Source organism: Nicotiana tabacum, chromosome 2, assembly GCF_000715075.1.
Source record: "Nicotiana tabacum cultivar K326 chromosome 2, ASM71507v2, whole genome shotgun sequence".
Taxonomy (NCBI): Eukaryota; Viridiplantae; Streptophyta; class Magnoliopsida; order Solanales; family Solanaceae; genus Nicotiana; species Nicotiana tabacum.
Genome location: NC_134081.1, coordinates 68,310,749 through 68,325,761, shown reverse-complemented (window position 1 = coordinate 68,325,761; position 15,013 = coordinate 68,310,749). Strand labels below are relative to the sequence as shown.

The 15,013-nt window shown below is 35.2% G+C and overlaps 1 protein-coding gene across 1 annotated transcript; it reads left to right on the top strand.

The window, feature by feature from the left end:
- Nucleotides 1-9,437: 9,437 nt before the first annotated feature.
- LOC107786273 (protein NRT1/ PTR FAMILY 4.3) lies at nucleotides 9,438-14,500 on the top strand. Its single transcript, XM_016607723.2, has 5 exons — nucleotides 9,438-9,773; nucleotides 10,475-10,692; nucleotides 11,334-11,777; nucleotides 12,801-12,946; nucleotides 13,520-14,500. Exons 1-5 carry the CDS (start codon nucleotides 9,653-9,655, stop codon nucleotides 14,382-14,384), a joined length of 1,794 nt encoding a protein of 597 aa, XP_016463209.1. The 5' UTR covers nucleotides 9,438-9,652; the 3' UTR covers nucleotides 14,385-14,500.
- Nucleotides 14,501-15,013: the final 513 nt, after the last annotated feature.

Sequence of the window (15,013 nt, the reverse complement as noted above, 5' to 3'; positions counted from 1 at the left end):
CCATCTATAAGTATGTCATCTACATACAATGTTAAAATCACAAGCTTGTTCCTTGATCTTTTGGAATAAACACAATGGTCTTCATCCATCATGGTAAAACCATTGAATACGACAACATCCTGAAAGTGTATATACCATTGCGTTGAAGATTGTTTGAGGCCATAAATAGACTTCAAAAGTCTACAAACCTTTTGCTCGTGGCCCTTTTTAACGAAACACTGAGGTTGTTCCATATAGATTTTTTCATCTAGTTCTCCATTGAGAAAGGCAATCTTTATATCCATTTGATGTAATTCTAGATCCCAGCTTGCAACGATAGCTAGAACCATGTGAACTGATGTAAATCGTACAGCAAGCGAGAAAGTCTCTTCGTAGTTTATTCCTTTCTGTTGTGTATACCCTTTCACCACCAGTCGAGCCTTATATATCTCTACTGTGCCATCAGCCTTGAGCTTAATTTTGAGAACCCATTTGCTCCCAATTGCTTTGCGTCATTCAGGGAGGTCAACTAGTTCCCAAACTTTGTTGACTCTCATAGACTCCAATTCATCTTCCATTGCTTTTGTCCATTTATCCTTAGAAAGGTATGAGAGAGCCTCTTTTATATTTTTAGGCTTGTTTTCTTCTTGTAGGAGTATCATAAATAGTTCACCTCCTTCAACATCAAATCGTCGGTGGGGAATCTTTTTACGAGAACCACTTCTTATTTGTAATTCATGATTGTTCCCATTTGGATCAATGTTGCTCCCACTCAGATCAAAATCATTCATCCTGCTCCCACTTGGAATAAGATCTGTGACCATCTCGCTCCCACTTGAAACAAGATCCATTTGGTTACTTTCATTAAATATAGAAGGATTACTTTCATTCGCATCTGATGAAGGAGGTCTTTGATGAGAAACTAATTCATCATCTGCTAAAATTCTCCCACTCGAATGAAGTGATCCTTGTACTTCTTGATCCATTATCTCAAATAAGGTTAGGTCTTGACCTACCTCTCCCTTCTTAGGGAACTCATCCTCTAAGAATGTGACATCTCGTGATTCAAACTCAGTTACACTCCTACTATCTTGCTGACCTATAAACACATAACCCTTTGAGGTTTCAGAGTACCTTATAAAGATACATTACTTTACCCTCGGGCCCAATTTGCCATATTTGTGGGTAGCAATCATGTGTATAGGCGGCACAACCCCAAGGTCTTAATATACTCAGGTTAGGTTGTCTTCCAGTCCATAACTCATATGGAGTAGTAGTAACTGATTTTGTAGGCACTCGGTTAAGTACAAAGGTAGCAGTAAGCAACCCTTCACCCCAGTAACTAATTGGGAGGTTAGCTTATGCCATCATTGACCTAACCATTTCTAGGAGTGTTCTGTTTCTTCTCTCCGTAATACCATTTTGTTGTGGAGTATTTGGGATAGTCAACTGATGAATTATTCCCTTTTCACCACATAAATTATTAAACTGGGTTGATAAGTATTCATGACCCCGATCAGTTCGAAGAGCTTTTATTTTCTTGTCTAATTGATTTTCCACCAAGCTCATATAGCATTTGAAGCAACTTATTGCTTCTGATTTGTGAAACATTAAATAGACATAACTAAACGGGTAAAGTCATCAATACATGTAATGAAATAACTTGCTACATGCCTAGCCCTAACATTCATAGGCCCACAAATATCCGAATGGACTAATTGCAAAGGATATTCAGCTCTAGTCGCCTGACCAAAAGGTTTTCTTGCAGATTTTCCAGCTAGATAATTTTCACAAGTGGACAATTCCACATGTTCAATATTGGAAAGAAAACCTTGTTTTGCTAACCTTTGCATTCTTTGTTGGCCTATATGACCAAGTCTAAACATGCCATATGTTTACATCACTATCATACTTATGTGAAGAAACAAACATAGAAAAACTAGCATTATTATAAAATGAATCATAATCCAAATCCATAATAATTAAATCTCCAGTCACATGACCAAAACCAAATAAAGTTGAACCAAAAGTTAACTTGGCAGAATTGCCATGACAAAACAAGTCAAATCCTAGCTTAAGCAAAACTGAAACTGAAATAACATTCCGGCGAATTGTTGGTGCAAAGAGAACATCATGTAGTATTGGGTCTCGACCACCACGCAGGACTAACTTGCATGTACTGATCCCTTCAACATCAACTTTATTGTTGTTGCTCACATATATCCACTTTGCTCCATGCGGAACTCGCCGAAATTCAACAAAGGCACTGCGTTCCCAGGCTATGTGGTCCGTTGCTTCTGAGTCTATAATTCACAAAGGATTAGATTCAGTTAGAAAAATAGAACTAGAAACACAAAGTTCACTAATTCGAGCATCGTGAAATACCTTTCTAGGAGGCTCAGAGTAATCTCTGGCATAGTGACCTTTTTTGTCACAATTATAGCATTTCACTTTAGCAACTTTGACACATTTGGGACGTCTGTTCTTGCCTTTTTCAGTCTTTGCCCTTATGCATGCTGAGCTGGTTGAGCTTGAGATGGCCCTTTCTTCTTTTCCCAATTCCTTTTCTTTGAATCACTCTAGGTTTTGGAGGTTGTTGCCATGTGCAACTTAGGTATTGGCTTTGCAGCCTCAAGTCGTTCCTCTTCTAACTCAAGATGCGTCCGTACATCTTCCAGAGTTGTGATTCGCTCATTATGGGTCAAATGCAATTTCATATGATCCAAAGAACTAGCTAAATAGCATATGACAACTTGGATTTATTGTTCATCAGTCAACACATGACCAACATCTTTCAACTCCCCGATCATATTTGTCATTTGTCTTATATGTATTTTCATTGAATGTTCTGGGAGTTTCTTATATGAATCAAATTTAATCGTTAAGGATCGTAGCCTTGCAGTGGAACAGGTACCAAACCTTTTCCTCAAAGTATTCCAAAGATCCATAGTTCTTTGGTGATCCTTAAACTCCCTTGGGATGTCATCATCCAAGGTGCGGAACAACGTAATGCGAGCAATGGAGTTCTTTTACTTCCAACTGTCATAGGCTTCACGCGTACGGCTATGCTGAGCAGTGTTGCCTTCCTCAGGCTCATTCATGATATTGTTAATGGCCTCCAGAGCCTCTTGCTCCTCTAGCACATACTGGACTTTCAAGCTCCAGGTTTCAAAGTTGTCACCATGCGAGCAATGGAGTTCTTTTACTTCCAACTGTCACATACTGGACTTTCAAGCTCCAGAGCCTCTTGCTCCTCTAGCACAATGTTTTTCGAAGCAGTAGTCATTCTTTACCAAAATAAAAAATATTGTGAGGATCATGTAAAAAAGAATAACGCAAGGCACGATGTTCAACATACATACACATTTATGACACTAAGAATCAATTGATTTAATCATGGAGTCTGAAAATTTACTATGTTCTCAATCATCATCCAAGAATTAAAATATTATGAAAATTAACTAATTCAATTTTCTAGCTAAGCGTCTTAATCATTGTTAATACAACATAATTATCTTTCATGATTTTATAATCCCATGTGGATCATATAAAATTAATGTCAAACTAATTAACATTTATTACACGTTATTCAAATTCACATAAAATTTATTTTAATGTTAAACTAATTAACATATTAAACATGTTAAACAAATTAACAAGTATTGCCAATATTAAACTAATTAATATTTATATCATGCTCAACAAATTAACATAAAGCATGTGTTAAACTAATTAACAAAGTAATGTTAAAAATAATTAACATTCCAAGCATGTTAAACAAATTAAAAAATAAATATAATGTAAAACAAATTAACATTTTAAAGCATGTTAAATTAACAAATAAATTCAATGTTAAACAAATTAACAAATAAACATAATGTTAAATAAATTAATATTTTAAAGCATGTTAAATAAATTAACAAATAAATTTAATGTTAAACAAATTAACATTTCAATCATGTTAAACAAATTAACATTTCAAGCATGTTAAATAAATTAACATGCAAGTTTAATGTTAAACTAATTAACATTTCAAGCAATTGGGGTAATAAAATAATTATAGTTTTCATAAAACAATATAAATACTAAATTTATATTCTGAAAATTAAGTCCATATGACTAATTTTCGAAATTTAAAATTTATTAAAAAAAAAAGACAAAATCTATTGTAGATTTTAATTTAGGCCATTAGCCCAATTAACATTATGCTAGACATAAACTGGGCCTTTAGCCCAAAACATTTCTCCCAAAAACAAACAATATTGCAGGCCAACTTGAAGTGGGTCTTTAGCCCAGTTAATTAGGTATGTCCATTTGCTTTTGAAGAAGCAACAAGAAGCCAAAGTTTATTTTATTTTAGTTTAAGTAACTATCCATTGGAAAAAGAAAAAAAAAGTAACTATTCACGTGAGAGCAAAAATAACAACTACTACCCCTTTTTTTCAATTATTATAAAATAGTCCAAGAGAGAGAAACCCTTAATTCTATCTCCGCTAGATATAGCACATAAGCCAACAGTAGTATGAATGGGACAGGAACTATTCGACCTCTTTCAGGAAAGGGCCTTACACACGGGGACACTGGCTGATCCCGCTGACAGGAGCAAAGAAAGGTGTCTTTCGCCTACGAGCATTTGTACGAAGAAAGGAGTCTCGTACAAAGGGTTCTTCATGTGTCGCCATCTACCTTACTGGAGCACAAAACTCCATCTTTCTCCACCTTTCCCCCCTTTTTTTTTAATCTCAAAAAAATTGAAAGTATCTTTGCATTTAAGAAGGAAACCTAATTCTCTTCTTCTTCTTTCCAAGATCGCCGCCAACAACTCTTGGAGCACAAAGCTCCAATATTGTTTTAAAAATATTAATTCCAGAAGGGTTTCTATCATTAAAGGAGAGAAGTCATTTGCTTCTTCTCTCTTTTAATCTTCTTTCTTTATGGCAGTGGCTCCAAAAATATTTAAGTCTCTGCCCCCCTCCCCCTCCCTTCCTTTTTGTGTGTTATTTTCAAAGAAGGAAGAAACCTAAGCCTCTCTAACTTTCTTCTTCTTTGTTGCTGAAAAACGAAAAAAAACTATGTATATCCAGCAGTGACGGCGGCGGCAGTGTCCTGGCGACGACAAGGGGTTGGTCGAAAAAAATTATTGTAACGACTCGACCGGTCATTTTGAGAGTTATAGCCTCGAACCCCTATTTATTACTTCTCCAGTGTCTATTTCTGCTATTGTAACTTGTCGAGGGGTTTTATTTTTGGTTTCGGAGTATTTTGGGACACTTAGTCCCTAAACGGAAGCTTAAGCCTTAGGATTTTGACCGTAGTCGGAACTGTGTGAAAACGACTCCGAAATGGAGTTTCATCGATCCCTAGCTCCGTTGGGTGATTTTGGGCTTAGGGGCATGTCCGGATTGTATTTTGGATGTCCGTAGCTTATTTAGGCGAAAGTCAAATTTTTGAAGATTTGGACTGGTAGTGGAACTTTTGATATCGGAGTTGGATTCCGATTCCGAAAGTTGGAGTAGGTCCGTAATGTTGAATATGACCTGTGTGCAAAATTTGGGGTGAATCGTACGTGGTTTGATAGGTTTCGGCATCGGTTGTGAAAAATTGAAGTTTCAACTTCTTTAAGTTTGAATTGGAGGGCGATTCGTGATTTTAGCATTGTTTGATGTGGTTTGAGGGCTCAACTAAGTTTGTATGGTGTTTTAGGATTGGTTGGTATATTTGGTTGAGGTCCCGGGGGTCTCGGGTGAGTTTCAGATGCTTAACGGATCACTTTTGGACTTTGGAAGATAGCAGATTTTCTGGCATTTTGTTGTAGACATTTTCTTCATCGCGTTCGTGAGGGAGTTCTCGCATTCACGTAAGGAATCTGGGAAGTCCAGCTGAGTTACTCTTCGCGTTCGCGATGTGGTTCCTGCATTCGCGAAGAAATGGAACCCTGAGGCTACGCGCTCGCAGAGAGGAACGGGCAGATGGAGCTTTAGGCATTTAAGCCTACGCATTCACAAAGAGGGTCCTGCGTTCGCGTAGGGTCCGCCAGTAAAAGGTACGTGTTCACGAGAGGTCACTCGCGTTCACGAAAGAGGAATTTATGGTCAACATTTTTTTGTTCAACACGAACGCGAGGCTTTGACCGCGTTCGCGAAGAAAGAATTAACTGGGCAGATATAAAGATTTAAAAACGAGGGTTTGGCCATTTTTATCAAAACTTGAGTTTGGCAGCTCATATTTGGACGAGATTTCAAGGAATTTTCAGAGACATCGATTGAGTAATGATTCTACGCTTTATTTTGGTTATATCCCACTAATCTATCATTAATTTTATCATTAAATTTTAGATTTGGGTTGAAAAATGGGGAAAAATGGGAAGAAGTTCTTCAACTAAGATTTTGGATTTTGATTGGGATTTTGACATCAGATTTGGATAATTTTGGTACGAGTGAACTCGTGAGTGAATGGGTGTTCATATTTGGTGACTTTTACCCGATTTCGAGACGTGGGCCCGAGGATGCTTTTTAGGGCGATTTTCTAATTTCTTTTTTTAGCTTTGATTTCATTAATTAGATTAGTTCTTATAGTTGTATTTATGGTATGAATTTGATTTTGGCTAGATTTGGGCCATTCGGATTCGGATATTCGTAGAAAAGGCATTGTTACCGATTGATTGAGCTTGGTTCGAGGTAAGTGGCTTGTCTAACCTTGTGTGGGAAAAATCCCCTTAGGATTTGGTACTGTTGTGATATGTGAGCGTCGTATACGTGAGGTGACGAGTACGTACACGGGCTACATTATTGTAAAAATTGATTTTTACTGAGTATCAAACTGTTTTTTCCTTTTAAATTGAGTTATATTTTTTTAATGAGTATTAGTCTGTTTCCATTCTTATTTGAGCTATTCCAATATGTGTAGTTATCCCGTTTAGTCTAATATCGCATGTCTACGTGCTTTAACTGCTTATTTGAACTCTGTGAAGTATGCCTAGTTGATTTTCTGCTTTTTCTTGTTCTTTATCAGTCTTAACTGTAGAACTCTTGCTGTTAACTGTGGTACTTATCGATTTGAGCTGTGTGTTTATTTTTGAGACTACGAGGCGGTTCCTCGGGAGTTTTTTCTGCACATTTACTTTTGAGATTACGAGACGGTTCCTCGGGAGTTCTCCCTGAATATTTACTTTTGAGACTACGAGGCGGTTCATCGGGAGTTCTCCTTGCACATTTACTTTTGAGACTACGAGGCGGTACCTCGAGAGTTCTCCCTGCACATTTACTTTTGAGACTACGAGGCGGTACCTCGGGAGTTCTCCCTGTATATTTACCTTTGAGACTACGAGGCGGTACCTCGGGAGTTCTCTCTGCATATTTATTTTGGATCTACGAGACGGTATCTCGGAAGATCCCCTGTTGTTTATCCCTGTGTGTTGTACTGTTATTTTGCTGTGTTTTCTTTTTTTAAATTCCAGTCTCTTATTATACTGTTATATTCTCCTGCTTTATTTATTATATACCAGTGGGCCTGACCTGACCTCGTCACTACTCTACCGAGGTTAGGCTTGGCATTTACTGGATACCACTGTGGTGTACTTACGCCCTTTCCTGCACATATTTTTCGTGTGCAGATCCAGGTTTCTCTTACCAGCCTCATCCTTAGTTGCAGTCGCTGCTGTCTTCGGAGAACTTCAAAATACATCTGCCCAGTCCGCAGATCCTCGGAGTCCCCTCTATCCCCTATGTTGATTCTTCTGTTATTTCTATAGACACTGATATATAGAATAGTTAGAACTTCATAGAAGCTTGTGACTTACGGTATTCTAGGTCTTGGGAGTGTTTTGCATATTTTGAGAGTTGATTATTGTATATGTCGGGCGGCATCTCAATTGCTTATTAAAATATCTGTTATTGTTAGTTGTTAAATTTTTATGTTTTTCATTTCTTTTCCGCAAGTGTTAGGCTTACCTAGTCGTAGAGATTAGGTGTCGTCACGACTATTTACGGAGGGAGAATTTGGGTCGTGACAATTGTGACAAGAGAAAATGATTCCCCTTCCTTTATTTTAAAGAATTACTGATCAGTTTTAAAAAACAAAAACGATTTAATGAAATTCCAAATTATTTGGTGACGTTGGACATATTTGGTCTTCCTTTATCTGGTTTATAAATTGTTCTTGTTCTTGCAAAAATAAATACCAGATTAAGAACTAAATTTAAAATTGATTCAAAATTATCAATTCCTAATTGCTCAACGAACACTCAAAAATTATAAAACCACAGTTCTAGACTTACATAGAAAATCAGAACAATTTTATAACTTGCACGGACCAGAAAACCAGCCTAAGTTGCTCTGATACCAATGTTGGAACGCGTTAATCTAAACACATAGATAGCGTGTAAATCATAAAACGAGAACTTACTTATTCGCGTAGCGGAAGCGGAAAGAATGGATGAACCGCGACTGTAATTACTGATCGGCGGTGGTTGTCGTGGTGTGTCGGAGCAATTCTTATATCACAGTCTAAACCCTAGTCTGATTTTAGGAGAAGACTAGGCGCAGGAAAATATTTCATATTCTATATCTTTTGTTGTACACTTTATATGTACTTATATAGAGAATACCATGGTTAACTAATAACCATGTTGGGCCTTAAAGCACCCCTTATGAGTGGACCCAAAATTTCCTACGGTTGAATATTACTAGTATAAAATATTGACCTTCAACACACCCAATTCACTTTGACTCGAAGCTGTTCTAGCGAGGTGGGTTGCTGAAATCTAAGATAAAGATTTAAGGATAAGCGTCTGTTGAAAAAAGAATAAAAGATGAAAAGGAGAAATGACAAAGATAGGTTTTACTATATATTATTCATTTTGACTAATAAGAAGGCCTAACCCAAAAAACCCACTTTCCAAAAGTTCTTCTCCTTTCTTCTAATTAAATAAAAGTATTTTCCTACAATGTGAAAGTTGACATTAGGAGACTGCAATGAAGTGGCCTCAATTTGTGGAAAATTATAGATGAAATAAGTGGTGTCTGTTTGTCACAAGGATTTAGTTGAGATACATTCATTATGTAAATAATACTCCCTCCGTCCTATTTTAGGTAATATTGTTTGAATTGGTATGCAATTTAACAAACAAAAAATTTTAAACTTGTAATCTAAAATAAGTTATAGGTATTCATACGCCTATAAATCTATCTCATTAATTAAAAGTAGAAAAATTTAAAGTTAAATTATTTATACGTAAATAAAGATATCATCTTTTTTAAACAAACCTAAAAAAAAATACATCACATAAATTGTGGCAGATGGAATAACTTTTATACCATTAGCTTACTTTAACTTGTTATGAAAAATTTACTTTGTTGATTTTCTATGTAATCAAATCAGAATTACAATATCCAACAGCCTTCAAAGAAGCAAAACAGAAAAAACAAGTGTATAAATAGGAGGGCCACTTGACTCATTTTCAGCACAAAATAGAGCATAAGACAACTCCTTTCACGTTTCTTCTTAGTTCTCTCACAACTAGAGTGTGAGGGCAAGGTCAAGAAAGAGGTTGTTGTCTTTTCTCTATCATTTATTTTTCTTTCTCTCGGACAATAGAATACATAAATCTTGATTGGACAAACAAGTGTAGAGACAGAGAACTAGAGGGATTTTAATTCTGAGGGAATTGAGTGCAATGGAGAGAAGGCATGATTACAAAGGAGATAATATTTCTGAAGAGACTACTCTTGATTGGAGAGGCAAACCTTCAAACTCCTTGAAACATGGAGGAATGAAAGCTGCTGCTTTTGTTCTTGGTATCCATCCATCCCCTTTCTCTCTTCTTTTTTTTGTGCTTAATAGATCAGTTTACAGATTTTTTTTGGTTTTTAACTCGGTGTCTGGTACCGTATTGTAGCCCCATTACATCTGAATTCGTGCTGCCTAGGATTCTATTAGGGGGAAAGCGCTCCATATCAAGGATCTTTTCATAACCAGAGTTCGAACCCGAAACCTTTGGTTAAGAGAAGAGTACTTTATTCACTGCACCACATCCTTTGGTCGTAATCGGTTTAAAGATAACTTCAAGGGTAGATATGTGAATTGGGCTGGTTTCTCCATTAGTATTTCTTAACTTCTAGCAACTCTCTTTTTGCTTCTGCCTTGTCAAAAGCATAGCTCTTTCTGTTTTTCTTTCTCGTGTTTTAGATGAGATGAAAAGAATCCTCAAACTGGCCAAGGCAGATGTGCTGCGACTTCAACCAAACCCATTATTTTTTATATAGAGTTTAGATATATATGTGAAAAATTATTATTATTTTTATAAATATTAAATTTTAATATCGAAAATTTTAAAAGTTAGAACTCCTCAAATTTTAATTGTGAGATCCACCTCTCAGTGTCTTGTACCTTATTTTTGTTGGTTTAGAAAATGACACTTGTTTCATTTGACCAACTTTTATATTGCCATCATTTATTATTTATTCATTTGTTTAATGATGCTTTTTTGTATGTGCAGGGGTTCAAGGATTTGAGATAATGGCAATAGCAGCAGTTGGGAATAATCTCATAACATATGTGATAAATGAGATGCACTTTTCATTATCAAAATCTGCAAACGTAGTGACAAACTTTATTGGGACAGTTTTTCTTCTAGCACTGCTTGGTGGTTACCTCTCCGACTCTTATCTTGGTTGCTTCTGGACCATGCTCATCTTTGGCTTTGTCGAACTTTCGGTACGTATATATTCATTCATTATCTTTCTTTTCTTCCTTTTTGTCTCTTTCTACTTCTACTCTTTGTATATTTGTCATATATATAAAGGAAAAGATAAGAAAAAGACACCAAGCGTTTAATGTGTGTTTTTGGTTAAATTTACACTTTGCTTTGACCTCTTGGATATGGACCTTAATTAATCCAATTCTTGATTGATAATTGTTGAAACCCTGTACTTTTTCTCCCTGTCCTTGTCATGTTTTTAAGGAGATCAAGCAAGAATTTATGGGGTTTGGAAAAAAAATATCCCATGTGATTTTTTCTTATCTACCTAATAAGTCTTAGTGAACAGAATTGTACCGGTGGGAGGCAGCAAGCACACAATAAGATTGTTGAAATACATGCAAATTAATCCGGACATCACTATTTTCTCCGGTCAATAATAAACGACCATTTTATCTTTTTATTTTGATCTAAAATAAGTATTAATTTATGTATTCAAGAAGTAATTAATTTTACTTTTCCAAAATTTGTCCTTGTTTACATATTTCCAAAATGTATTTCCTTAATGGTTGTAACAAAGGTAGAATTAAGATTAATCAGTTACCAAAATATATTCTTGAAGCGATCATACAAGTTTAATTTGTTGTAAAATTTGTAGGGTTTCATACTACTGTCAGTCCAAGCCCACCTGCCACAGCTAAAGCCACCAAATTGCAATATGGTAACTGATGGAGAGCATTGTGTGGAGGCAAAGGGTTTCAAAGCTTTAATATTTTTTACAGCACTGTATTTGGTGGCATTAGGGAGTGGTTGTGTGAAGCCAAACATGATAGCTCATGGTGCTGACCAGTTTAATTACCAAGACAATCCAAAGCAGTCCAAACAACTTTCAAGATATTTCAATGCTGCATATTTTGCCTTCTCTATGGGTGAACTCATTGCTCTTACTGTTCTGGTTTGGGTCCAAACACATTCTGGAATGGACCTTGGCTTTGGAATCTCTGCTGCTGCCATGGCTATGGGATTAATCAGCTTAGTTGGTGGTACACTTTTATACAGAAACAAACCTCCTCAAGGAAGTATCTTCACTCCTATGGTACAGGTAAATATTTTCGTTTTTATTTTTTCCACAGTTTCAATTTAGATAAAATATTTCCTTATTAGTCCGTTCGGACACATTTCTACCATTGAAAATAATTCAACTTTAAACTTTTTATTTTACTCCTTTTATCTGTTTTTATACTCATACAAATGTCATGACCCCACAAATTTTTTGCCCTTAAGCTTTTAAGATCACAAGTTTCAAAAAAAAAAAAATTTCTTAAATTCCATGTCGAATCTGACTCATCTAAATTGAAACGAAGGAGGGTAGTAATATTTTTTTAAGGTCAACTTCTATGCCGACAGTGTTCAAGAATTTCATAGAATATCAGGTCGCATGAAGTGTAAGTACAGGTAATCGTCCTAAATTAATATTTAAGTAAATTAATTACCTAAAAAATAAAACAAATGATGTGCTGCAATAGGTTAAAACACATCGATAGTGTAAAAGCTCGGTACATTGTCACTGCAATTTAAATTATTATTTTTATGTTTTTTAATGTCAACTAGCCATGAATAATATTAAAAGGTTATGTTATGTTTTGTTATTTATCTATTCATGTTTATTTTATATTCCTTGATTGTAGTTCATCTTTGACTTTGTCTCTTTCTTTGGCCTTTATGTAACATTATTAATTACTAGGATGTCTAATTATGAACTAGAATAATGTTGGGTACCACTTCAATACTTTGTTTATGCTATTTTAATTTTGGATCTTTGAGACTTTTATTGATTTGACTCTGTAGATTATGGATGCAATCTTGTTCTCTTTCGCTGACACCATTAAAATAAAATTCCCCCATTTGTTAAATTAATTAATTTGAATAATGAAAGTGGAAGTGTTGTCTTCTATTCATGTTCCACGAAAGAGTCATTAAGGTCCCCATATTATATTTCTGTCGGAGGATTTGGCTCCTTCCATTATCCTATACTAGTCCCTCCCCCCACCAGAAATCACCAGAGGAAATTTTATTTTATTTTTTAATTTGAGAACTACTGTTTAGAATTTTATATTGAATGCAGGTATTTATGGCTGCTTTTTCAAAGAGAAAAGAAGTCTGTCCATCTGATGCACGAGTACTTCACGGGAGCCACTCAATCAAGGGTCCTAACAGCAATGCCACCATATCTGATGATATGGCCATTCTTCATCACACCAATCAATTCAGGTACATGTACAAACTATTAATAACTATATTGTCTCTATACCAATTATTTAAAAAAAAATATTAGTATTGTTTATGAAATAGTAAATAATAGTAATATTTTATAAGGACATTATTAGCAGTGATATGTTTATAGTAGGGTTTAAATATCTGTCACGCTAATTTGTTAATACATAGGAGTATTTATTGTTTCAAGGCCATAATGATACCTTGTCATTAATTAAAAGCTTATAGTAGCAATTATGATTTTCTTCCTTTAGCACCTTATTTGGTCCTGTTTATTTGTCATATTAGTTTTACCACACCCATTAAGAAAATATTAATAATAAGAGTTATTGACTAATTTATCCTTGTTTATTTCTTGATCTTTTACCACATTAATCTCTTTCCAACAAATACTCACTCTATCAATGCTTAGGGTAAAATAGAAAAATGTAATTACTTCATTAATTTTTTATTTATGAAACGATAAGTATTTTGAAACAATTATTATTGACAAACACGAAAAGTAAATACTTATGACTTACGGCAGTACTATATCCTACCTCACTAATGTAGAGAAACCTGTACGTTCAGGTTCTTGGACAAAGCTTGCATCAAAGTGCAAGATGGAAATAGCACAAAGGAGAGTCCATGGAAACTTTGCACAGTAAACCAAGTGGAACAAGTCAAGATCCTTATTTCAGTTATTCCTATCTTTGCTTGTACTATAGTTTTCAACACCATCTTAGCCCAACTTCAAACTTTTTCAGTTCAACAAGGGAGTTCTATGAACACTAAGCTGACCAAAAGCTTCCACATCCCTCCAGCTTCCCTTCAAGCAATTCCCTACATAATGCTAATCTTCTTAGTCCCTCTCTATGACACATTCTTTGTCCCTTTTGCCCGAAAAATCACCGGTCATGACTCCGGTGTGACACCGTTGCAACGTATAGGTCTCGGCCTATTCGTTGCAACTTTCTCCATGGTATCAGCAGCTCTGATGGAATATAAAAGGAGGAACGCTGCAGTGATCCTGAACAAGACACTATCAATATTTTGGATCACCCCTCAGTTCTTGATTTTCGGGGTATCCGAAATGTTCACTGCAGTTGGCCTCATTGAGTTCTTCTACAAACAGTCTGTAAAAGGGATGCAATCATTTTTAACGGCCATTACTTATTGCTCATACTCATTTGGTTTTTACTTAAGCTCGGTACTTGTTTCACTTGTGAATAAGATCACTTCAAACTCCTCTCATGGTGGCTGGCTCAGTGACAACAATCTCAACAAAGACAGGCTTGATCTTTTCTATTGGTTACTAGCAGTGCTGAGCTTCCTCAACTTCTTCAACTATCTGTTCTGGGCTAGATGGTATTCGCGAAATCGATCATCATCATCATCAGCCACAATACAGCATGATTTTATTTCAAAAGTTACTGGAGATGATACTATAGCTTAAAAGTTACAGTATGTAATTCTAAGGGAATATGTTAGTTTCTCCAAATTCCATAAGTTCTTGGATTAATAAGTATAGAGAAATTAAATATATAAAAGAATGTTCATGTCCTGTTAAAATGTATAGCAAATACCACCAGTAATAGATAATATTCCCTCACTTTTAATTTATACTATTATTAGTACCCGCGCGATGTGCAGACACATACCATATTAAAACTACTTGAGTTATTTGAATTATGTGCAAATAACCTTAAAATATAAACATTCTAGATAAAAGTTAGTATATATAATCATTAAATATTAATTAAGACGCAAGATATGATATTATTTCTCAAATCTCGTAGTGGACAACCTATTTTTTTCTATATTTGTAACATCCTAACCCCTTGATTTTAGTACTTACATTTCGTTCGCTATCAATATTAAATGATACTAAATATATCATGTTGTAATATGTCTTGTTTGAGCACATTAGATCATTATATTTTAACAAAATTACTACCACTCTATTTTTCATTTCAAAGTCAAATAAATCTTATTCATCACATTTTTACACAAACTTTTCTTTTTCTTTTGTTCTTTACTTATAGTTATTGTATTATTTATTATTTAATATTGGTATACCATCAT

Coding starts and splice junctions, on each gene's coding strand:
- LOC107786273 (XM_016607723.2), top strand. CDS start 9,653: ATGGAGAGAAGGCATGATTACAAAGGAGATAATATTTCTGAAGAGACT. Junction 11,778..12,800: donor TCTTCACTCCTATGGTACAG/GTAAATATTTTC, acceptor TATTGAATGCAG/GTATTTATGGCTGCTTTTTC. Junction 12,947..13,519: donor CATCACACCAATCAATTCAG/GTACATGTACAA, acceptor CTGTACGTTCAG/GTTCTTGGACAAAGCTTGCA.